The 23,395-nt window shown below is 37.6% G+C and overlaps 2 protein-coding genes across 6 annotated transcripts in view; both read left to right on the plus strand.

Moving 5' to 3' along the window:
• ESRP1 (epithelial splicing regulatory protein 1) overlaps positions 1-5,267 on the plus strand; it is a 58,681-nt gene extending 53,414 nt beyond the window's left edge. For all 5 annotated transcript variants that reach the window (XM_079133999.1, XM_079134000.1, XM_079133997.1 and 2 more), the window contains one exon: positions 4,769-5,267. Coding sequence is in view for 2 of the 5 variants with exons in the window: in XM_079133998.1 (XP_078990124.1) it covers positions 4,769-4,789 (21 nt within the window). In the remaining 3 variants the exon portion in view is untranslated. The remainder of the gene's footprint in view (positions 1-4,768) is intronic.
• A 6,539-nt stretch (positions 5,268-11,806) lies between these two features.
• The window catches only part of DPY19L4 (dpy-19 like 4), a 75,925-nt gene continuing 64,336 nt past the window's right edge, over positions 11,807-23,395 (plus strand). Inside the window, exons 1-2 of the mRNA XM_079116958.1 lie at positions 11,807-11,944; positions 15,442-15,552. Of these exons, the coding sequence (XP_078973084.1) occupies positions 11,929-11,944; positions 15,442-15,552 (127 nt within the window). The 5' untranslated portion in view covers positions 11,807-11,928. The remainder of the gene's footprint in view (positions 11,945-15,441; positions 15,553-23,395) is intronic.

Raw genomic sequence — 23,395 nt, forward strand, 5'->3', positions numbered from 1 at the left:
CCCTTCTCATCACATGGCACCCACAGACGTGTTATGCCACCTGACATCACTGCCGCTTCTCAGCCTTGGTCTCTTGGTTGAGATCATGCTTCATAGCTTTCTCTACTACAAAGCTATTATTTTTTCTTTCTCGTGTTCTTTTCAGAAGAGAGTCACTGTCTGACCTACATTGAAAGAGGAGAGAAGGGTTTGCCTACAAATAATAGGAGATTTTCTGTAAGGATGATTTGTCCCTCCTCCCCTGTTATTTACCCTTTTTTGGGGGGAGGGGGGAGGGGGAGGTGCTGAGGATTGAACTCGGAACACTCAACCACTGAGCCACATCCCCAGCCAAATTTTGTATTTTATTGAGAGACAGGGTCTCACTGAGTTGCTTAATGCCTCGCATTTGCTGAGGCTGACTTTGAACTTGTTATCCTCTGCCTTAGCCTCCTCAGCCGCTGGGATTACAGGCATGCACCTATGTGCCGGTTCCTCCCCTGTTGCTTGTATAAGTATTTTTCTATATCAGTATAGACTTGTTATAATATTATGTGGTGCTTTGGGTTATTATCCAGCACCATGATTTTTGCTTTTCAAGTTGTTCCAGCTTTGGCCATTGGAGCACATTCAGGTTGGCTCCTTGGCCCCTTTAACAAGTTTCCATCCTTTAGAGCTTTTTATTTTTTTAATTTTTTGTTTATTTTTATATATTTTTTTAGTTGTCAATGGACCTTTTTAATTTATTTATATGGGGTGCTGAGAATCAAACCTAGTGCCTCACACATGCTAGGCAAGCGTTCTGCCACTGTGCCACGACCCCAGCCTCTTTAGGGCTTTTTAAGCTTTTTCTTTGAACGTAACTAACCTAGGCTCCTGGTTCTTGATGTCTTCCCTTATCTTGGGTTTTAACTTACTTTGAGCAGTGTTTCCTTTCCGCTTTTTGTCATTGTGCTATTGTCCCCAAGCAACAGAGCTTTGCCCCCCCCCCCTTTTTTTTTTTTGGAGTGTTTTCTATTCCTTCCATAGAATCTATTCTGAAGAATTTAGAATTCTCTGGTCTTGTAAATGACCAGAGAAATTTCCTACAAAAATAATAGTATTTATTTCTTTCGGGTGAGATGTTTGTTACAATATAAAAATATAAACATCCAATTTCTGCACTGAATTGTGTTAAAGCTTTATGTTGTAAGATCTTGTGCAGGATGACTTATTAAAACACAAACAAAAACCTTACTAGAGTCTATTTGCCTTTTTTTTTCATTTACAGAAAATAAAATTGAGTCCAAAATAACAAAAACAAAGGATTTTAAATACCCAATTAAACTTTAATGTAGACAGTGGTTAAAGCATTGTCATTCAAAAGTATTTACATTTTAAGTGCAAGATTTGGGCTACTTTTATGCATTGAATGTGATCTCTGGCTTTGGTTCAATGTATATTTTAATTTCTACCTCCCCCTCCAATTAATAATATTTTTTGGCCAAGAAATAAATAGCTTTCAAAATTAAACATGTTCTCTTCGTAGTTGGTGAAGAGCTAAATAAATGCTAAGTCTATTGATTTAAATGTTCAAAAAGGCTAACCAACTTTGATAAAAGAACCAGATTTATGGCTAGGCACAGTGGCACATGCCTATAATCCCAGCTACTTGAGGGGATGAGGCAGGAAGAAAACAAGTTCAAGGCCAGCCTCAGTAACTTAGACCTTATGTGAACATTTTTTAAAAGTGCGGGTTGGGGGTGCTGGAAATGTAGCTCAGTGGCAGAGTGCCCTTGAACTTTATTCCCAGTATCTCAAAAGGAAAAAAAAAAATTGAGTTATGGATTTTATCTTTTGCATAAGAGAAAATAAACTTTAACAAAACTCATGAATGACTGGCACTTTTCAGAAAAATGTGATAATTATAAGAATAAAGTACTATAAGAATAAAATTACAACTAACCAAGATCGCAGGGTTTTTAGGGGTTATAGGTTCATTCCAAAGGACATAGCTGCCATTGGCAGAATTCCAATATCTTACAAGACTCCTGTGTACATAATACTTTTAATGAAAGTTTATTACAAAATAAAACACTGTTTTAACACACATCTTATTAGAAACGAAAGACAGATTTGTGAATGTTTGCAGTTAAAACTTTCAAAATTATATCATTAATATTTGTTTTACTGTAGCCAAAGAGGAAGAGGGAACATTTTCTCTGTATCCTTCTGAGTCCTCCCCCACCCACCCCACCACTAACAATATAGTCTTGTAGTTTCATAGCTAAACACTCAAACTCTGCTAGATTCCACTGGATTGAAAAGCAGATTTGAGGCTAGGCACAATAGTGCACTGTAATCCTAGCAGCTTGGGAGGCTGAGATAGGAGGATTATTAGTTCAAGGCCAGCCTCAGGACTTAGAGAGAACCTGTCTCAAAACAAAAAATAAAAAGGGCTGGGAGTGTAGCTCAGTGGTAAAGCGCTCCTGGGTTAATTCCCCAGTAACCTGTGCCACCACTGCTCACACACACCTCCAAAGATAAAAACAGGTCTAAGTGGCTAGGGATGCATCTGAGTGGTAGAGTTCTTGGCATGTTTGAGGTAAGAGGATGGGGTGGACAGGAGAGAGGGGGAATCTAAATTTTTTAACTTCCTTTTAGCAACTTCAGGCCTTTTCCACATCATAACATAGTATGAGTGCATAATTTTTAGCATCTACAAAGTGGTGTTTCCTAGTATAATTATATAATGGACTAGGAATGAGGAAGGGGGAAGTCATTGACTGACAAGACAGGCCCAGGCTCCACTGAGTTGGCCGGATCTGAAGGCTTGCTCTCAATCAGCTTCTATCCATGATGTACCCAAGCAATACTTGATTTATACCCTTTCATTTTCAAGTCCAGAAGCAAACCAGGAATTGAAATTTGCTGGCATGATTTCAAGTCCAGCTCTGAAACCACCATGGTTTGGTTATGCAGGGCTCTGAATGGTTGTGTCTGGTCACTCCTTGGCACAGTGGTAAAATTGCGTCTTTATGGACTTGAGATTGGATGAGAGGCCAGTTTTAAGCAAAATTAGGGTGCCGTTGCCAAAGGGTAAAATTGGGCAAGAGCATTGGATAATTGGTAAGTTTTCTTATCATTATCCAAGAAGAAACCTTCAAACACTGCATTTTTCAATGCAGTGTTTTAAGCCAAGGGCTAAATTGTTGGTACTTTGTTAACCACATTTTAGACATGAATTCTAACAAACCAGTACTAAAGTACTTTTTCAATACCCGATTTTACATGTGTACCAGTTGTACAAATTGCTATAACCAAAGCAAATTTATGGCTGACCGTATTTCAAACTGGTCATATAAAACAAGACTGAAAAGCTAGTTCCCTTTATGTCTTTATCCCAGTTTCTCATTTATGTGAAAAAGTGCATAATGCCTGAAGTTTTCTTAAGTTTTTGTGTGTAGTATGTAATTAAAAGCATTCAGGTGGTTGGGGTTGTAGCTCAGTGGTAGAGTGCTTGCCTGGCATGTGTGAGGCACTGGGTTCGATCCTCAGCACCACATAAAAATAAATGTATCAAATCCTAGATAAACTATCATAGTTGTCCTTTGGTGTCTGAGGAGACTAGTTCCAGGGTACCAAGATCATAGATGCTCTAGACTCTTATGTAAAGTGGCTTGTATTTGCTTATAACCTACACATATCCATATGCTTTAATCATTTCTAGATTATTATAAAACTCAATAAAATGTAAATGCTATGAAAGGCTTGTTGGACTGTAATTTTTAAGGAATAATAAGAAAAGTCTGTGTTGGTATAGATGGGTTTTTTGTTTTGTTTTTACACTGTGTTACCAAGGATTGAACCCAGCTCCATTGAGCTACTTCCCAAGCCCTTTTTATTTTTTAAGACAAGATCGCTCTAAGTTGCCCATATTGGTCATCCTCCTGCCATAGCCTCCCAAATTGCTGGAACTACAGGCATGCACCACTGTGTCTGGCTTTCCTGAATATTTTTTTTTGAGTGTTTGGTTGAATGCACAGGTGTGGATTCCACAGATGTAATAGGCTGTTGGTAGCAGCTTAATCACTGTTTCATCTCTAAAATATTAATTATGTACTTATGTAATTATGTAATATTAATGTATTAATGTAATTAATGTAAAATATTAATGTAAAGGGTTATATATGGGGATGGAATAAATGGATGCATATAAAGGTGCTAATCAATGAGTCACTGGCACATAAAGCTCATGTTTACCATTATTGCCATGTGGTGATTCTTATTGATTGGAATGATTTTTCTTTGAAATTGCTTAAATTAGAGTTCTAAAGTTTCTAATTTAATTCATAATGATTTTTAAAGTTTTGATAATTGTATTGAACTTCTAATATCAGAAAAGTACTGGGATAACTTGGGAACTCAGACTGAAGAATGGAAGGAGGGCTGGGGATATAGCTCAGTTGGTAAAGTGCTTGCCTTGCAAGCTCAAGGCCCTGGCTTCAATCCCCAGTACCGCAAAAAAAAAAAAAAAAAAAAGCCAAGTGGCGAGGTGAAAACATACCTGTTAAACACAGGTTGGCGAGAGTAGGGTGGCGAAGAATGCCAACTGCCATGCCTTTCCAGGACTCCACCCCGCAAGCATTGGCCCCCTAGCTGTGAACTGTCTGTGTGAAATAACAACTTGTGTTCTCTGAGAGAGGTTTTAGTTCTTCAGTAATTTGAAATCAAGTTTGTGGCTGCTAAAAATTAAATTTAAAGGCTGTTACATTACCTTTTATTCATTTTTTTTTTTTTTTTCCTCCAGTGTTTGAAAGATGTATGGTGATCCTGAAACCATGAGACACAAGAAAACTTCTAGCAACTTCAGGGAAAGTTCATCTACACTCAGGCTGCAGTATTTTCAGCAAACATGATTGGACAGTGGGGCTGTTCCTTATCTTTTGGTGGAGTGAAAAATTTGAGCCAGTGAAGCCAAATCCTTACAGCGAAGCAGCTCCTTGCTGATTGCAAATAGGCATTTAAAATGTGAATTTGAAATCAAGTGTCTCTTATTACTTTCAGCTTAAGTGGCAGCACAGGTGTTTCCTAAGTTTCAGTCTTGGATTAAAAAATACTCCACTGGTATCTACCATCTCCACCATGAACTCTGTTATGGAAGCTTCATTTTTGTGTATCCCCTTTTTTTCTCCATCTGCTTGTCCTCTGCACAATCATGCCTTCTTGGCTAAATAATTCAAGCCTATGGCCTTGGAATAACTAAATCACAAATTTAAGAAAAGGAATAAAATTAATATTTTCCAATCGCTTGGCCATCATGATGTCTTATAGTTAAAATCCAATTAAAATGATTTTTAAAATACCTGAGGCAAGGGTTGTGGCTCAGTGGTAGAGCACTTGCCTACCATGTGCAAAGCCCTGGTTTCAATCTCCAGCACCACACAGAAAGCAAACACCTGAGGAGGAAGTAATACCCTCCACAACACATGTATAGTTGAAAGGTTCAGATCTTTTTTTCAGCAGGTACCAGTTGTAAATAAAAATGAAGTAGGGGCCAAAATGTGGAACCAAAAATGAAGCAGCTACATGTAGGTAGTAATTTCTAGATTGACCTGCAACTGAATATTGTGGCTTCTTATGTATTATTTTATATTGTACTTTTTCATTGTTGATGGTTTGGACCTTAATAAGAGAAACTCCATAGTTTTTAATATCACAAGAATGAGACTATTTGAACAGTGTATTCTAGAAAGCAATATACTAACTGAAGTGAATGCTTGTACATATTAATATAGCCTTAAGCCTTTTTTCTCTAATGCCTTAACTGTCAAACAATTAAAACTTTTTAAAAGCATAGGACTGTAGTCAGCATGCTAGACTGAGAGGTAAACACTGATGCAGTGAGAGCAGGTACTGATGTTGTCAGTGTTTAGCACTATGTGTTTAGCTGTGTTCATGCTACAGAAGTGCAATATTAGACACTAGCTAGCTAGTACTGCTGCCTCATGTAACTCCAAAGAGGAAAACAGGATTTGATTAAGTGCACATATTTCTTTGTTACTCATATTGTCCTTTGCTTGGATGCAATGCCATGCAGATTTTTGTGGCTGCTATTTTTATTTACTTTGCCTTACTTTGATTAACACCTTGAATGGAGAGCCAAACATTACTCTTTACCTGACCAGCAATGGCCCTTTAAGTGCAGCAGGGGAGGGAGGGGGGGAAGAAAAACCCAAAATATTTTTGTGTGAAAATTGGCACTTAAGATCAGAAAGTAATTTGTACTTGATGTCTTAATATGCTCTCTGCCCAAAGCTCTGAAAGACTAATATAGTCAGTAATACAACAATACTACTGAGTTTTTGTAGAGTTGTTACATTTGATAATAAAACTTGCCTGCTTAATCTCAATGTTTGCTTTTTTTTTTTTTTTTTGTAATTAGAAGTTAGTGGTGATGGTGAAAGGGTATAGGTGAGCCATCTTTTCCTAAAATGATAAGGTTTTTTTTTTCCTGTTTGCCATAAATAATTATGAAAACTAACAATGATAAGTGCACTGAACGAAACAACCATCCTCCCTCCCTTACTTAAGTCATTGAGTTTTGTTTTCTTAAAAACCAGGGATTGAACCCAGGCAGGGCCTTTTATCACTGAACTACATCCTGGTTCATTTTTATTTTGAGGCAGGGCTTCACTAACTTGTTGAGGCTGGCTTTGAACGTTCTTGCCAAGTTTCCCAGGCTGGTCTCAGACTTGTAATCCTACTGTCTCAGGTGTAAGTCACTGGGGTTCCAGGCATGTGCCACCATTCCCAGCAAATTTACTGTCATAATAGCAAAAATTACTTTTATCTAATATGACCTTGGTTAAACTAGACATGGCAGTGCATACCTGTAATCCCAGCTATTTGGGAAACTGAGGCAGGATCTGGAGTTCAAGGCCACCTGGGTAACATAGCAAGATCCTATCTCAAAATTAGCTATTGATGGTATGTGTTTTTACATTGAAGTACAAATTGAGTCACTTTTTACACTGAACTACACAACCAAAACGGTCAGTTTGGCATGAAATTTATCTAACCATGATGATTTGGTTGCCTCTGCATCTACTGGGCACGTATTACTACTGGCTTCTAAGGATCCCATTTACCAGAGTGCATCTGCAGCATTCTAACAGGATTTAATTTTTTTATTTTAAAAGCATAATTGTTGAGGCATTTATTGCGGTTTCCTTGTCACATAAAATGTTTCAGTGATAATTCAGAATTATCACTGGGGGAAACATTTCCCCCAAGTCATTGTACTCTTGGTCTTAAGGTAAATCTGACTGGTCCATGCATGTCTATAATCCCAGCAGTTTGGGAGGCTGAGGCAGAAGAATCAGAAGTTCGAGGTCAACCTCAGTAACTTAGTGAGATCCTGTCTGAAAATATAAGACTGGAGATGGAGCTCAGTGGTAAAGTGCACCCCAGGGTTCAATCTCCTATCCACCCCTCACCAAAAAAAAGTGTGATAGATGCTCGACACTCTAGGTCTGAACACAGTGGCGAATGACCCACTCTGACTGAGGTGCTCGGAGTCCATTTGCTATCTAACTGCCTTGCCTCTTTCAAAATAATAATTTAATCTGTCCTTTACCTTTGTCCAGAAGTTCTGAGAGCAATCAATGCTAGGTGTATTCTAGCAGGGCAGTCTCGATCCATATAAATAGGTTGTCTGAGTTAGCAAAAATAGAGAAACAAAACTAAAACCCCAGGATGATAAATGATGGGATTTCAGAAAAATAATTTTTTTTCAAATAAGTATGTTCCATTACAAGGGATGTGCTTATAGTAATTTGTCCTAAATTTTATCTGGCAGTTTTACTATAATTCCATGAATATTTAGAGCATTTACTATCTGAAGAAAGGAAGGGTCTTGGTACAAAGTTAATAACCTGTGTTTATGAAAATAGAAAATTCACCTAGGAAAGTTTTAATAAGCTATTTGGTACCAGTAAAATGCTTTGTTTATGAATACTGTTTTGTATAATTGGGCTAAAAATATTTTCCTAGAAGAGTCAACTCTAGGAAAAAGTATATTCAAAAAATATGCATTTATACAGGTTTTGTTTCTGGTACTAGGTTTCTAACCCAGGACCTCCCACATGTTAGGCAAATTACATCTCTGACTTTTTAAAACATTTTGACACGGGGGTCTCACTAAGTTGCCCAGGATGACCTCAAACTTGGGGTGCTCCTGCCTCAGCCTCCCAAGTAGATGGGATTGTAGGCTTGTGGCACTGAGGCCAGCTCTATTTTAGAAAATATAAAGATAACTAGTATCTTTAAATAAGATACTAGTATATCCAATTCAAAAATATTTAGATAGAATGCTTTTTAAAAAATGTATCCCACTTTGGAGAAGTATATGATCCCCAGTTTGTTGATTTGTACAGTTGTAGTTCTCAGTGGAAAAGGAAGATAAGTAGATCCTAATGATGAATGGAAATAGGGCAAATGTATGCAGGAGACACTGAAATACAGCTTCAAACAGTAAGGAAAAAGGAAATACTTGTCTACAATATATCTGCAGGGTTTGGAGTAATAATAGGGATAAAATACAGCCAAAATACAACTTAGATTATAACAACAGCAAAAATGAACTGATTGCATTTGATTCAGAGTACACAAAATAGATCATGTCTAAGAATAATATAAAGATGCTACTCAATGGATAACTAAGATTACATAATAAACAAAATTTCATGTTTAAAATAAAAGTTTAACTGATTCAAGGATTTCAACAGTGATTATGGTAGGTTACTACTAATCAAATTCGACTGGTTTTTTTGTTTGTTTTTTCGTACTGGGGATTGAATCCAGGGCTTTTACCACTGAGCTACATTCCTAATCCTTTAAAATTTTTATTTTGAGACAAGTACTAAGTTGCTGAGGCTGGCCTCAAACTTGTACTTTTCTTGTCTTAGTCTCCTAAACTGTTGGGATTACAGGTGTGTGCCCCTGGGCCCAGCCAGAAGGATGTTTTTAAAATACCTTTTGCATATGTCTCTTCTTTTTAATTGTTTGTTCTATTTAGTTACACATGACAGCAGAATGTGTTTTGATTCATTATACACAAATGGGGTACAACTTTTCATTTCTCTGGTTGTACACGATGTAGAGACCCCATTCGTGTAATCATACATGTATAGGGTAATGATGTTTGTCTCATTCCACTATCTTTCCTCCCCACCCCACTGCCTCTTTCTCCCCCCTCATTTCCTTTTACACAATCCAAAGTTCCTCCATTCTTCCCTAACCCCCTCCCCTCTACCCGTTAGGTATCAGCATCCCAGAGAAAACATTTGGCCTTTGGTTTTTTGGGATTGGAATATTTCACTTAGCATGATATTCTCCAACTCCATCCATTTACCTGCAAATACCATACTTTTATTCTTTATGGCTGCATAATATTCCATTGTGTATATATATATATATATATATATATATATATATATATATATATATACCACAGTTTATCTATTCATCTATTGGAGGGCATCTAAGTTGGTTCCACAATCTAGCTATTCTGAATTGAGCTGCTATGAACATTGATGTGGCTGTGTGACTTTTTAATATGCTGATTTTAAGTCCTTTGGGTATAAACCCAGGAATGGGACAGCTGGGTCAAATGATGGTTCCATTCCAAGTTTTCTGAGGTATCTCCATACTGCTTTCCAGAGTGGCTGCACTAATATTGCATCCCACCAGCAATATATGAGTGCATATGTCTCTTTAGTTTCAAGAAGATAAATCCTTGGGGGCCTTTGTTTTGTATTTTTCTCATCTTGGCAGCATGTTGTACTTGACACATGGAAAGTATATGATTATGAACTACAAATATAATTCAGTGGTAGAGCATTTGCCTAGCATGTTTGAGACCCTGGGTTTGATCCCTAGCACCACACACACACGTACACGTACATGATTATTTTAATAATGTAAACCTTATGAATCATCTTCATCATTTAATACATCCAGTTTGTTATCAGGTCTTGTAGGTTTCCAGCATCTTTCAAGTCCATTGTCTTTGAATATTTTAATTTTCATTACAGGTCTTTGTTTTCTTGCGCAGTTTGGTACTCCTACATTTTCTAAACTCTATGTATTTGTTTCTTTTTCTCTTTTTTGTGGGGTGGAGGCTTATATTGGGGTTGAATCCAGGGTGCTCTATCACTGAGCTACATTCCTAGTCCTTTTTGAGTCAGGGTCTTGCTAAGTTGCTCAGGGTCTCACTAAGTTACTAAGGCTAGCCTCAAACTTGTAATTCTCTTGCTTTAGCCTCCCAAGTAGGTATATTTCTTCTTTTAAGTTGCTATTTTTTTCAGGGTGCAAACCTGTAATCCCAGCAACTCAGGAGGTTGAGGCAGGAGGATCACAAGTTCAAAGCCAGCCTTAGTGAGATCTTGTCTCAAAAAATTTTTTAAATGGGAGAAGGTGCTGGGGATGTGGCTCAGTGGGTAAGCCTCTTGTTTCAATTCCTAGTACAAAAAAAAAAAAAAGAAAAAGATTTTTTTTTTTTTTCTTTTCTTATTTTTCTTTCTCCCACTATGCTACAGAGCAGGTGAATTTACAATTAAGTCTACTTTGAGGGATCATGAAAAAAACTATAGGATAGCGCTTGGAGACTCTAGACTTGGAAACCAGCAGCCCTTGAGGGTTGTTATGTTGCTTTCTCATATGTTGTAGCTTTCACGCAACTGATTTGACACAGGACTTTGGGGTATGTACGACCAATGCCCAGGGCTCTGTCATATCCTGTGGTTTCCAGTGCCCACCATTTCTGCGTTGACCAGGAGCCTTTTCTGGTTCACTGTTTTTAACTCCTAATTCAATGTTGTTTGAAGGCAAAAGACATATTTACAGACAATCAAAGACATAAAACGAGTTCCTGGAACTGTTTTTGCACAGCATTAAAAAATGATAGCTTCTCCCCTAACTTAGTAAAGGCTTCTTTAGGAGACCTGTTACCTGCTAAGTAAGGAACATCCATAATTACCCCATGACTTCAGTTAGTTCTGTGCTTGCTTCTTCCACTTCAAGAAGATATTTCCTCAGTTCCTAAATTTACTTCCTTGAACTTTTGGGGAAAACTTTTGGGGTCCTGGTGTTTGCTGGAAAAGGTCGGATACAAAAAGTGAGGACATACAAATTAAAACTATTTTCCACTGCTCTGGAATACTAAACGCAACACCCTTCCTCCACAAATCATAGTAATTGGGCTGTTTTGTTTTCCTGAATATCATGACATGCAAATGTTTTGTTTAACTCGTTTTGGTCAATTAGTACAAGCTTCTTTCTTGTTATGGTCAAGCGGTCTGCTATGCCAAACCACCAACTGGAATATTTTGCCGGGCTCTCAGCTCACGGTGAGCCCGCAGGCACTGACAGCAGTTGGGAGTGCTGGGTTCCATTTCCAGCTCTGACTACATTGAAGACTGGCTTGATGCTGGACCTCAGTTTCCTCTTTGTACGGGCTGATTTTAAAAGGTGAAGCTGAGAACAGTCTCTGACTCCCAGAAATGAATCACAAGGTCGCGGAAAGCAGGTCCTCGCCCACGGTTTTGCAACTGATGCACAAAGTGAGGGTTTGCGGCGGGCGTCAGTAACCTCGCTTTCCCCGGGAGGGGCTGGGTGGGCCGGCAGCACCACCCATAGGCAGCGCCCGCGGCGTCGAGGCTCCTTCCTGCCAGCGCAGGCCCAGGCGCCCCAGCGAAACGCTCCGGCCGCCCGCCGCTCCCGGCACTCTAGTTCCCCGGCCGCCGGGGGGGACGCGGTTGGCCGCGACACCGGAGGGGGGCGGGTCAGGAAGTGGGGGCGCGGCGGCCGGGAGCGGGCCAGGGGCCGCTGGGGTGTTCCGCGACGCCGAGGGAGTGAGACTCCGGGCCGCGCGGGAGCCGGAGGGCCACCTGGGTCTCTGCGGAGACGATGGCGGCGGAAGAAGGTGACGGCTCTGGGGTCCAGCGCGCCAGCTGCCGCCAGTGGACTCGGGAAAGGGGCGGGGAGGCGAGGGGCCCGGAGGCCTGGGCTGCGGGCGCCGGGTGGCCGCGGCCGCGCGGGGAGGGTGGGAAGGAGCGGGTCCGGGGAGTTTGGGGAGAAATTCGCGAGAAACAGAGTGAATGGCCCGAAGTTTCGTCTCCCTAAGTGGGGAGCAAAGGTGGAGCTGAAAGTTGGGCGTCTGAAGCGAGAGAGAAAGCTGTGGGGGGAGTGGTTGACTGGAGGGTTATGAGCAGATCATTAATGGAGTGGGGAACCTGATTGGTTTAGAAGATGTGGGATCAGGTACAGAAAGGGTGTTTAAATGTGATAGTAGTTTAACCAGATGCCCCTCATCCTGAGTGCGCTCATCAGGGTTTGTGGATCATGACAAACACAAAATCGCAGGGTGAGAGGGGACGCATGCCACCCGCATACAGAGAGGCAGGGGTTTAGGATAAACACGGTAAGATGAATTGGGAGCTTTCCAAGCCCCCTCAGGACAGCTACCAAGAAACTTCAGCCTGCAATATTTATTCATAGAAAATTATAGATAAAAGTGGAAAACTGGAAGGAAATTTTTAGCTAATGATAAGAGAGCAATAAGGAAATATTCTTGGCATGATAACTTCGTACCCCTACTAATTTCGGAAACAGGCATACCAGGTAGGTCACTTGATTGATTTTGCATGCAGTTGGAAAACACGATTTTTTACCTTGTTGAGTGGAGTTATGAATGTGATAACAAGTTGATCTAATTTAGATTTAAGCCTTTTTGAGCCAAGAGTGTGAGACGGGAAGCTTGAAGAATTTGGTGGAAAGCAATTAAAAATAAAGATTAAGGCTAAGAAGTTTATTGCTCTGTGACTTGCTGCCGTGTCCCAATACTCATGCTTGCTTCATGCATATCTCCTCTTCCTTGAGTTTTCAGGGTTAAAACTAATCTAAATGTAAGACATTCTACCCCAAACAGCTTCAAAACCAAAGCTATTTGTGATTGGTAAGGAAGAGTGTAATCCCATTTGTTTCCTTTTTTTTTTTTTTTTTTGTGGTTGCAGTACATTATCATTTGTAATATTTCCTTTTGTACTTTGTTTTTCTGACTAGCTGCAAATCTCTGGGAGTAGGTTGATAAACTAACTTGTATGTTCCCTCGAGGACATTAATGCTGAGTTTATGCTGAAGTTAAAACATGAAAAAAAAATTCTGTAATACTTAAAAGTCTAATGTACATTATGCAAAAAAGTTACTTAAGAGTTCTACCTAATTAAATAGATATGTTGTGGAACCAATGAAAAGAATATAACCATTTTGTCAAATTTACTTGGATATAAAATGTAAGTGATTTTTGGCTTTAGGATTATAGGTAACCCAAAACAATTAAATGGAACAGTTAGTGGTTTACAGTTTTATTAAAGCATAGTTTCATTCAACAATGTTTAATTCCATAAATATTTGGGCCCCTCCCATGTTAGATGCTGGGATATAATAGTCAACAGTGAATAATTAAATTCTCACTTATTACAGTAATGCTTTGATGATAATATTTATAGCAAACATCTCTTTGTATCAGGCATTATTTTGGGTACTTTCCATTTACTTGGCACTCAATTGTTTTCAAAACGCACATTATCATTTTGTTAAAATTAGACTGGCCTGTATATTTTACTGTATCTAGATGTTATTCATATCCTTTTTTTTGCATATCATCCATATTCACTTGGATCCTCTTCATTCTCTATATGTTTCTCTTAAGTAAACATTCTTCGGGAATCTAATCTTCCAAAATATGACTTGCTTGATGCAGTGGAGTGTCAGGGTACATATATTTCTACTTCCTTAAAGAAATATTGGAGTAAAGAAGCAATAAACTTTGAGTAGAACAGTGTTAACACTTCACTTGGAAATTGCTGTGTATAGTCTGGATGGACATTCACGAGCCTATTTATAGCCTTACTATTTCATATGAAGATAACTAGACCAGATTCTGAAATAGCAGATTATTTTTGTGGGCATGTAGTCATCTTCATTTAGTTTAGCTTTTTCTTTACAATGCTAAAAATGTAACTACTGAGAATGAAACTTGAGCTTTTATTCCAGAGCTTTCCTATCAGAACTGATAATCAAGTTTGTCCATTGCTTTGACCTTTGCTGTTTTCCCACTTTGTGGGGTTTCTTTTGGGCTCAATGCTTGGGTACCAACGCAAGGCCTAAACATTCTACCACTGAGCTATAGCCCATCAGTGACTTTGTCTTTGAGTTATGAAGTTATAAGACCAATATAAAGGAATGAGATGAAATTTGCATTCATTTAGTTTTGTTTCTTGATGGTAGACAAAAAGTTAGTGTAACAACAAAGTTGAAGAGATTGGTTAAAATAAAATAAATTCTCTATTAGTTTGCACTTTTTGCCCTCACAATTTAATGCCACTAAAATTGACATGTCAGTGTTTACATTCAATATAAAATAATGTTTTTTTCCTTTAAAAATTGTTATTAAATAACACCTTAAAAATGTATGGCATCCTAGCTGGGCATGGTGGCACACGTCTATAATCCCAGTGACTTGAGAGACTGAGGCAGGATTATCAAATTCAAAGCCACCCTCAGCAACTTAGTGAGACCTTAAGCAACTTAACAAGACCCTCTCTAACATAAAAAATAAAAGAGCTGGGAATGTGGCTCAGTGGTTAAGCGCCACTGGGTACCAAAAAAATAAAGGTGTTCAATTCCTGGATAGATTATACACTTGACAGAGACTTTGAACTTGTCATCTACCCCATGATTCTGAGAAGTTAAGATTATTATCTGTATGTATTATAGATAATATGAAATTTAGTTTACTGATTTCGGAAGTATCACGTACATTACATTTCTTTTAAGAGATAGGGAAGATAGTTTAATATTTAGACATTTTTCTGAGAACTTCTTACACTTATAACAGGGATCTTTATTGGTTCTGCCTATTTTCTAACCTAGGGCTATGTAATTTTATAATGCTGATGTTACTCATCACTGTAAAACACTGTAGAACTTTCAGGGTTATTAAAAAAAATAAAAACACACAAAGTGTAGTTTTATAATCAGTGCATTGTATTTTTATTTTAAAAAATTGTTAATCTGTGCATGATGCATTTGCTAACTAAAATAATAATCTAGTTAGGCATTCTGGAAAAGTTTATACTCATTTTAGGATATTTTAAAATAGCGTTATCTAAGAGGATGAGCTTGTTGGTTTATCAGTGGGACGCTCAAAACATTGGAGGTGGTGATGGTAGAACCTATATCAGCTTTTTTGTACTAAAGACAGTTTTACATAACATAATTATGAAAAAAGTTGTCTATGGAATTAATAGGTCTCAGTAAGTCACATAGGTGACTTTAGCTTTAGTATAATAAAAGTTAATCAACTTGGGGTACAGATGATTGATACATCCATTGCAATAATGTCTTCAATATTTTAAGGACCAACCATAGAACTGCGCCAAAGGAAAAAGCCAAAGTCTTCAGAAAATAAGGAATCTGCCAAAGAAGAAAAAATCAATGATATTCCTCTTCCTGAAAGAGCTCCAAAACGTAAGTTAGGTAGATGTAGAGTTTTTGTATTACTATAAAAATAGTTCTACTAGGAAGTATGTTTCAGTATTTTAAGAACATGAACATACTTTGAGATTAAATATATGGTTAACACTTTGTATGTGGTATATGTTTTGTATGTGGTTAATGTTAAGTTTAGGTTTCATTAGGGAAAATGTTTGCCTTATGACAAACTTTTATTTCTGATTTATAATACAGGTTGTAGCCACAGGTTGGCCAATGTAGCTTTATGTGTCATGAAAGAACAGCCCCTATTTGGAACATGTTTTTCTTGGGATGGAGAAAAGAGCAGGAAAGTAGGTAGAAACCTGTGATGTCTCTTAAAGTTTCTGCAGAACTGGCATGGTCTCTTGTTCTCCCATTCTGTTGGCCCAACCAAGTCATAGTCAATCCAGACAATGGGACACAGAAGAATACTGATTACAGGGAAGCATTGCAAGTCAGATAGTAATAGGTAGAAATGTATAATCTTTTTCTGTTTATTTTGTCCTGCTGGCAATTGAACACAGGGCCTTGTGCATGCTTAGCTCTACCAAGCTACATTCCTAACCTCTGTAATCTTTTTATAGGGAAGGAAAAATATAATTGGGAAGAATGACCATGCTGTCTTTTTGGTCATAGAAATTGACTTTATTCTCTCAGAGTACACTTACTATTTCTCCTACTCTAAAGAAGACACTCAATATTTATTTCCTTAAAGCATCAGTCTTGAAACCCATGGTCGTCTTATCTACATTAGGACCAGCTATGACTCATTCTAATCCTAAGACCTATGAACTGAAAAGACAAGTTGTCTGCTCTGCATAAGGGTTCTCAAGACCACCCTCACATTTGGTGATTAGCTTGAAGGACTCACAGATTGCAGTATATAGTTGCATGTGCATCTGTGATTTATTGTAGTAAATAATAAGTTAGCAAAAGGATAAGGCTTATGGGCAACATCTTCTAGAAAGCAGGCACAAGATTTCAAAATTCCCCTCCTAATAGAGTCACAGAAGATATACTTGATTCCTTCAGCGTCAAATGATTGTGATATTTGTTAAATTTTGTCAGCTATTTCATTGTTTGGTTTTACTGGAGACTGCTCTGTAGGTAACCTCTGCCTGCTGCATACCAAAATTCTAAAGCCTCAGGAGGAAAGCATAAACTTCATTGTACAAATGGAGTATGTACAGTAAACCACCCTTATCATGGGAAGTTTCTTGATATCTGAGTTCCCAGTTGTTAACCAAGAACCTACCTTACAAACAGGCCCTTATGAAAGAAGTCTCAGGCCTGTTATATTACCTCTTTTCTGTACCTGCCCCCTCTCTCAATACACAATGTTGTCCAGAGACAGGATAACCAAAATAAATGCTTCCCTTTAAAAGGAAGAGTGGGAGCCACTGGTTCATAGCGTTTCTGAAATTATACTAAGTAAATGAGGTTTCCTTACCCAGGGAATGTTTGTGATTATGACCCAATTGTGGCAATCATTTGCTTCCAATTCATTGTTCTCCACGGTCCTTGACCTCACTCCCTGGAAGTTATTCCTTTTCTATCATCTTCCATATATGAAGATAGCATTGGAGAATATGTCATCCTTAGAGCCTGAACAGATCACTCATGTTCCTGCCCTTAGAAAGTTAAATCCGTGTGTCTACATATATATATATACACATATAAATATATATACATAAATACATATACAAACATAAATATATGTGGACTCAAGTAAGACGAAGGCAGTGGGTCATCGCAACCAATAGATCTTGATTAGGGGCTGGGTGCAAGAAAACTATTTTTGGAAATTGGAAAATAAAGATCCATGCTATACAGTGGCAGAACATTTGGTGCTATTATTTCCTGTAATGTTGCATTAGTAATACCAATTTTTTAAAATCATTTTGGGTAACCAAACTGCAGATCAGAATATTACTAGGGTGCCTTGATTACTTTTAGCTGCATTTGACTAGAGGAAAGAGATGAGTTTAGAGCAGAATTGACTTATTTGCAAGTGGGAAGTCTGAGAATCCAAGTATTCACAAACTTGTTGAAGTTAGAACTGTTTATCTTTTTTAACCAATAAAATATAAAATCAAGCCAGGTGTGGTGGTACACATCTGTAATCCCAATGACTCAGGAGGCTGAGGCAGGAGGATCACAAATTAAAAGGCCAGCCTCGGTATCCTACTAAGGCCCTAAGCAATTTAGTGAGTAGTGAGACCCTGTCTCAGAATAAAAAATAAAAAAGTAAGGGGTGTAGTTCAGTGGTTAAGTGCCCCTGGGTTCAATTCCTTGTACTCCCATCCCCCCAAAAAAACAAAAATAAAGAAATACGTTTGAATAACAAAGTTAAGATGAGTGCTCAATCAAGGGCCTGGTTGTTGCACATGTTGTTAAAATGTATAAATGGATGAAGGTGTTTCTTAACTAAATCCTTTTGATTGGATGCAGAGAAGAACTATGAATGTTGTCCCACAAGAGTTTGACAAGCTCAATCTAAGGATCATTAAGCTTGTCTAGGCGTATCTAGAAAAAAAAAATGTGGGTACAGTTGGAACTAGAACTGTCTAGAATTAAGTATGTAAAAAGTCAACAAAATTTTTTTTCAAATACAGTGATTTTTGTTTTGTTTTAGGAATTGAACCCCGAGCCTTGCACATGCACAGCACATGTTCTATCAGAGTTATACTCCCAGGTTAATTTTTTAAATTGAGATATAATCAACATACAATTAAATGTATAGAATTTTAGGTGTTTAATTAAATAAGGTTTAAAAAATTTTTTTTTTTTAATTTGTTTGTAGTTCCTAGGATTGAACCCAGAGCCTCACATAGGCTAGGCAAGTGATTTATCCCTAAGATACATCTGCAGCCCTTTTAAAATTGTATTTAATTAATTAATTAATTATATTTTAGTTGTAAATGAACATATGTCTTCATTTATTTTGTGGTGCTGAGGATCAAACCCAGTGCTGGAAAGTGAGCCACTGAACCACAGCTCCAGCCCTTTACATTTTATTTTGAGACAGGGTCTTGCTAAGTTGCCCAGTCTGGCCTTGAACTTGCCATCCTCCTGCCTCAGCTTTCTGACTTGCTGGGATTATAGGCATACTTTACCACACCAAGCTAATAAAATGAGTTTTAACATTTAAATATTACCAAAACAAGCTATGGAACATTTCCATTATCCCAGAAAGTTTCTTTGTGCCCCTGGTAAATTCTTCTTTCATCTGCAAAACAACCACTGTTCTGATATTTTTCAGTATTGAATAATTAATTTTGCATGTTCTGAAACTTCATTGTAAATGGAATCATACAGCATGTAAACCTTGGTGTCTGAATTGTTTCATTTAACCCAGTATATCATTCTTTGAAAATATAATCATTTTAATAAGCCAGTCTCAGAAAACCAAAGGACGAATGATCTCTCTGATAAGCAGATGATGACACATAATGGGGGGTGGGAGGCAGGCAAGGATGGAGGAAGGAGGGACTGTATAGAGGGAAAAGGGGTGGGGGGGTGGGGGGAAGGAAAAAATAACAGAATGAATCAAACATCGTTACCCTATGTAAATATATGATTACACAAATGGTGTGCTGTTACTCCATGTACAAACAGAAAAAACATGTATCCCATTTGTTTATAATAAAAATAAATTTAAAAAACAATAATCATTTTAAGACTGAGGATATAGCTCAGTGGTAGACAAGCTTAGTATGTTAGAGGCTCTGGGTTTAATCTCCAGCACCAAAAATATATATAATTTATTTATTTATTGAAGTCATCCGTATTATGAATATCAATAGTTCATTCCTTTTTATTGATTAGAAGTATTTGATTGTTTGAATAGACCTTTTTTATTTCTCCATTTTGCTTTTGTTCAACATTTGGGTTATTTCTTGTATTTATTATAAATACTGATACTGTGAATATTCTTTTTTTTTTAAAGTCATTTAACATCTTTTTTTAATTATTTTTTTTATTTTTACAGACTGCATTTTGATTCATTGTATACAAAAGGGGTACATCTTTTTGTTTCTGTAGTTGTGCACAATGTAGATTCATATCATTTGTGTAATCATACATGTACATAGGGTAATGATGACTGTCTCATTCCATCATTTTTCATTACTGCCCCCCCATCTCCCTCTAAGTAATCTAAAGTTCTTCTGTTCTTATCTCACCCCCCACCCCCAAAACCCCCCATTATATCATCATCCACTTATTAGGGAAAACATATGTCTTTTGGGATTGGCTTATTTCACTTAGCATGATATTTTCCAATTCCATCATGTATCTGCAAATGCCATATTATTATTCTTTATGGCTAAGTAATATTTCATTGTGTATATATACCACAGCTTCTTTATCTGTTCATCTGTTGAAGGTCATCTAGGTCTGTTCTACAACCTAGCTATTGTGAATTAAGCTGCCATAAACATTGATGTGGCTGTGTTATTGTAGTATGCTAATTTTAAGTCCTTTGGGTAAAAACTGAGGAGTGGGATAACTGGGTCAAAAGGTGGGTTCATTCCAAGTTTTCTGAGGGGTCTTCATACTGCTTTCCAGAGTGGCTGCACCAATTTGCACTCCCACCAGCAATGTAAAAGTATGCCTTTTTCCCCACATCCTCACCAACATCTGTTATTGCTTGTGTTCTTGATAACAGCCATTCTAATTGGAGTAAGATGAAATCTTAGAGTTGTTTTAATTTGCATTTCTGTAATTACTAGAGATGTTGAACACCTTTTCATATATTTATTAACCACCTGTATATCTTCTTCTGTAAAGTGTCTGTCCAGTTCCTTGGCCCATTTATTGATTGGGTTCTTTGTATTTTTGGTATAAAGTTTTGTAAGTTCTCTATAAATTTTGGAGATTAGTGCTCTATCTGAAATGCATGTGGAAAAGATTTTCTCGTACTCTGTAGGCTCTCTTTTCACATTATTGATTGTATCCTTTGCTGAGAAAAAGCTTTTTAGTTTGAATCCTTCCCATTTATTAATTCTTGCTTTGATTTCTTATGCTTTGAGAGTCTTGTTAAGGAACTCTAATCCTAAGCCAACATGATGAAGCCTACTTTGTCTTCTATTTGGTGCAGGGTCTCTGGTCTAATTCCTAAGTCCTTGATCCATTTTGAGTTGAGTTTTGTTCAGGGTGAGAGATAGGGGTTTAATTTCATTTTCCAGTTTTGCCAGCACCATTTGTTGAAGAGCTGTCTTTTCTCCATTGTATGTTTTTGGCTCCTTTGTCTAGTATGAGGTAACTGTATTTATGTGGGTTTGTCTCTGTGTCTTCTGTTCTGTACCATTGGTCTGCCTGTCTGTTTTGGTGCCAATACCATGCCTTTTTTGTTACTATTGCTCTGTAGTATAGTTTAAGGTCTGGTATTGTGATACCTCCTGCTTCATTTTTTCTGCTCAGGATTGTTTGGCTATTTGAGGTCTCTTTTTCTTCCAGATGAAGTTCATGATTGCTTTGAACATTCTTAATAAGTCTCTTGGTGGACATATGTTTTCATTTCTCTTTATTTATTTATTTATTTTTATGTGGTGCTGAGGATCGAACCCATTGCCACATGTACCAGGCAAGCACTCTACCACTGAGCTGCAACCCCAGCCCCTTGTTTTCATTTCTCTTAAACACCTAAGAAAAGAACGGCCTGATAATATTTTATTATTACTGTTGTTGTATATTTTTAATTTGCTTTATAGACAGAATCTTACTTGTTCTGTTGCTCAGCTGGCTTCAAACTCCTGGGCTTAAATGATGTTCCTCCCTCAGCCTCCTGCAGTAGATGGTACTATAGGTGTGCTTCACTATGCCCTGGCCTGATTAAATTTTGGGGATTGTTCTGTCAAAGACTGTTAACCTAGATTAGAAAGGACCATTACCCTTTAGGTTTTATTTATTTATTTATTTATTTTGGTATTGGGAATTGAACCCAGAAGGGCTTAACCACTGAACCACATCTCCAACCCTTTTTATTTTATTTTATTTTTTATTTTAAGACAGGGTCTCACTAAGTTGCTTAGAGCAGGGCCAAGTTTCTGAAGCTGGCTTTGAACTTACTATCCTCCTGCCTCAGCCTCCCTATCCTTTGGGATTATAGGCATGTACCACCATGTTTGGCATTTTTTTGTTTTGTTTTGTTTTTTGGTATCAGGTATTGAAATCAAGGGTACTTAACCACTGCCACTGAGCCATATCCCTTGCCCCCTTTATTTATTTATTTTGAGAGAGGGTCTCCCTAGATTGCTTACAGCCTCGCTAAATTGCTGTCTGACTTTGAAACCTGTGTTCCTCCTGCCTCAGTTTCCTGAGCCTCTGGGTTTGCAGATGTGCACCACCACACCCAGCATGCCTTTGTTTTGGAAGGCACTGATGGTTTGAGGTTGCTTTTTTACTGTGGTAAAGCTGACAAATAGTCACTTAAAAATTTGGAAAATACAATATAAGAAAATTAAATAAATCTGGAGATCTACTAAAAAGTAGTATTTTGCCCTGAATATACATAGGGTAGTAAATGTGAACCATGGAGAAAAGAACAATAAAAATAAAATGCATCCATAATTTCATTGGCTAGAACTTTTAAATTTCTGGCATAAGGAGTGGGGATGTGGCTCAGTGAAAGAGCACATGCTTTGAATGTACAGGGGGCCCTGGGTTTGCTCCCCAGGATCAAAACAAAATATTTTTTGGTGTAAGTACTGCTTATCTTTTTTTCTGTATAAATTCATTTATTTTTACTGTACATTAAATATTGTTTATTGGTGCTCAGTTATATTGATGTTGACATATCATCATTTTTCTTTTCCTATGCTTGATCAGCATTTTACAAATGAAGGAAATGGCATAGCTGTTATCTGATTTGGCTGGTTTATGACTATCAATTTAATTGAAACCAGATCCTTTACTTTTCAATTTTTTAATTAAAATGGTTATTTTTAAAGATAATTTCCAGTGCCTAGAGCTTTTTAAAAATTTTTTTAATTTTTTTTTTATTTTTACAGACTGCATTTTGATTCATTGTACACAAATGGGGTACAACTTTTCATTTCTATGGTTGTACACAATGTAGATTCACACCATTCATGTAATCATACATATACATAGGGTAATACTGTCTGTTTCATTCTACTGTCTTTTCGTCCCCCACCCCCTCTCACCATCTTTTCCTCTACACCATCCAAAGTTCCTTCTTCTCTCCCCTCCCCGCCACCCCACCTCGTTATATATCATCTTCCACTTATCAGAGAAAACATCTGGCCTTTGGTTTTTTGGGATTGGCCTATTTCATTTAGCATGATATTTTCCAACTTCATTCATTTACCAGCAAATGCCATAATTTTATTCTTCTTTATGGCTTAGTAATATTCCATTGTGTATTTATATATATATACCACAGTTTCTGTATCCATTCATCAGTTGAAGGGGATCTCGGTTGGTTCCACAATCTAGCTATTGTGAATTGAGCTGCTCTGAACATTGATGTGGCTGCATCACTGTAGTTTGCAGATTTTAAGATCTTTCAGTATAAACTGAGGAGTGGGATTTCTGGTTCAAATGGTGGGAACATTCCAAGTGTTCTGAGGCATCTCCCTACTGCTTTCCAGAGGGACTGCACCAATTTGCAACTCTACCAGCCATATACAAGTGTGCCTTTTCCCCCAACATCCTTGCCTACATTTATTACTGCTTATGTTCTTGATAATAGCCATTCTAATTGGAATTAGATGAAATCTTAGGGTGGTTTTAATTTGCTTTTCTCTAATTACTAGGGATGATGAGCACTTTTTCATGTATTTGTTGATCACCTGTTTATATCTTCTGTGAT

Source organism: Sciurus vulgaris (assembly GCF_902686455.1).
Source record: "Sciurus vulgaris genome assembly, chromosome: 1".
Taxonomy (NCBI): domain Eukaryota; kingdom Metazoa; phylum Chordata; class Mammalia; order Rodentia; family Sciuridae; genus Sciurus; species Sciurus vulgaris.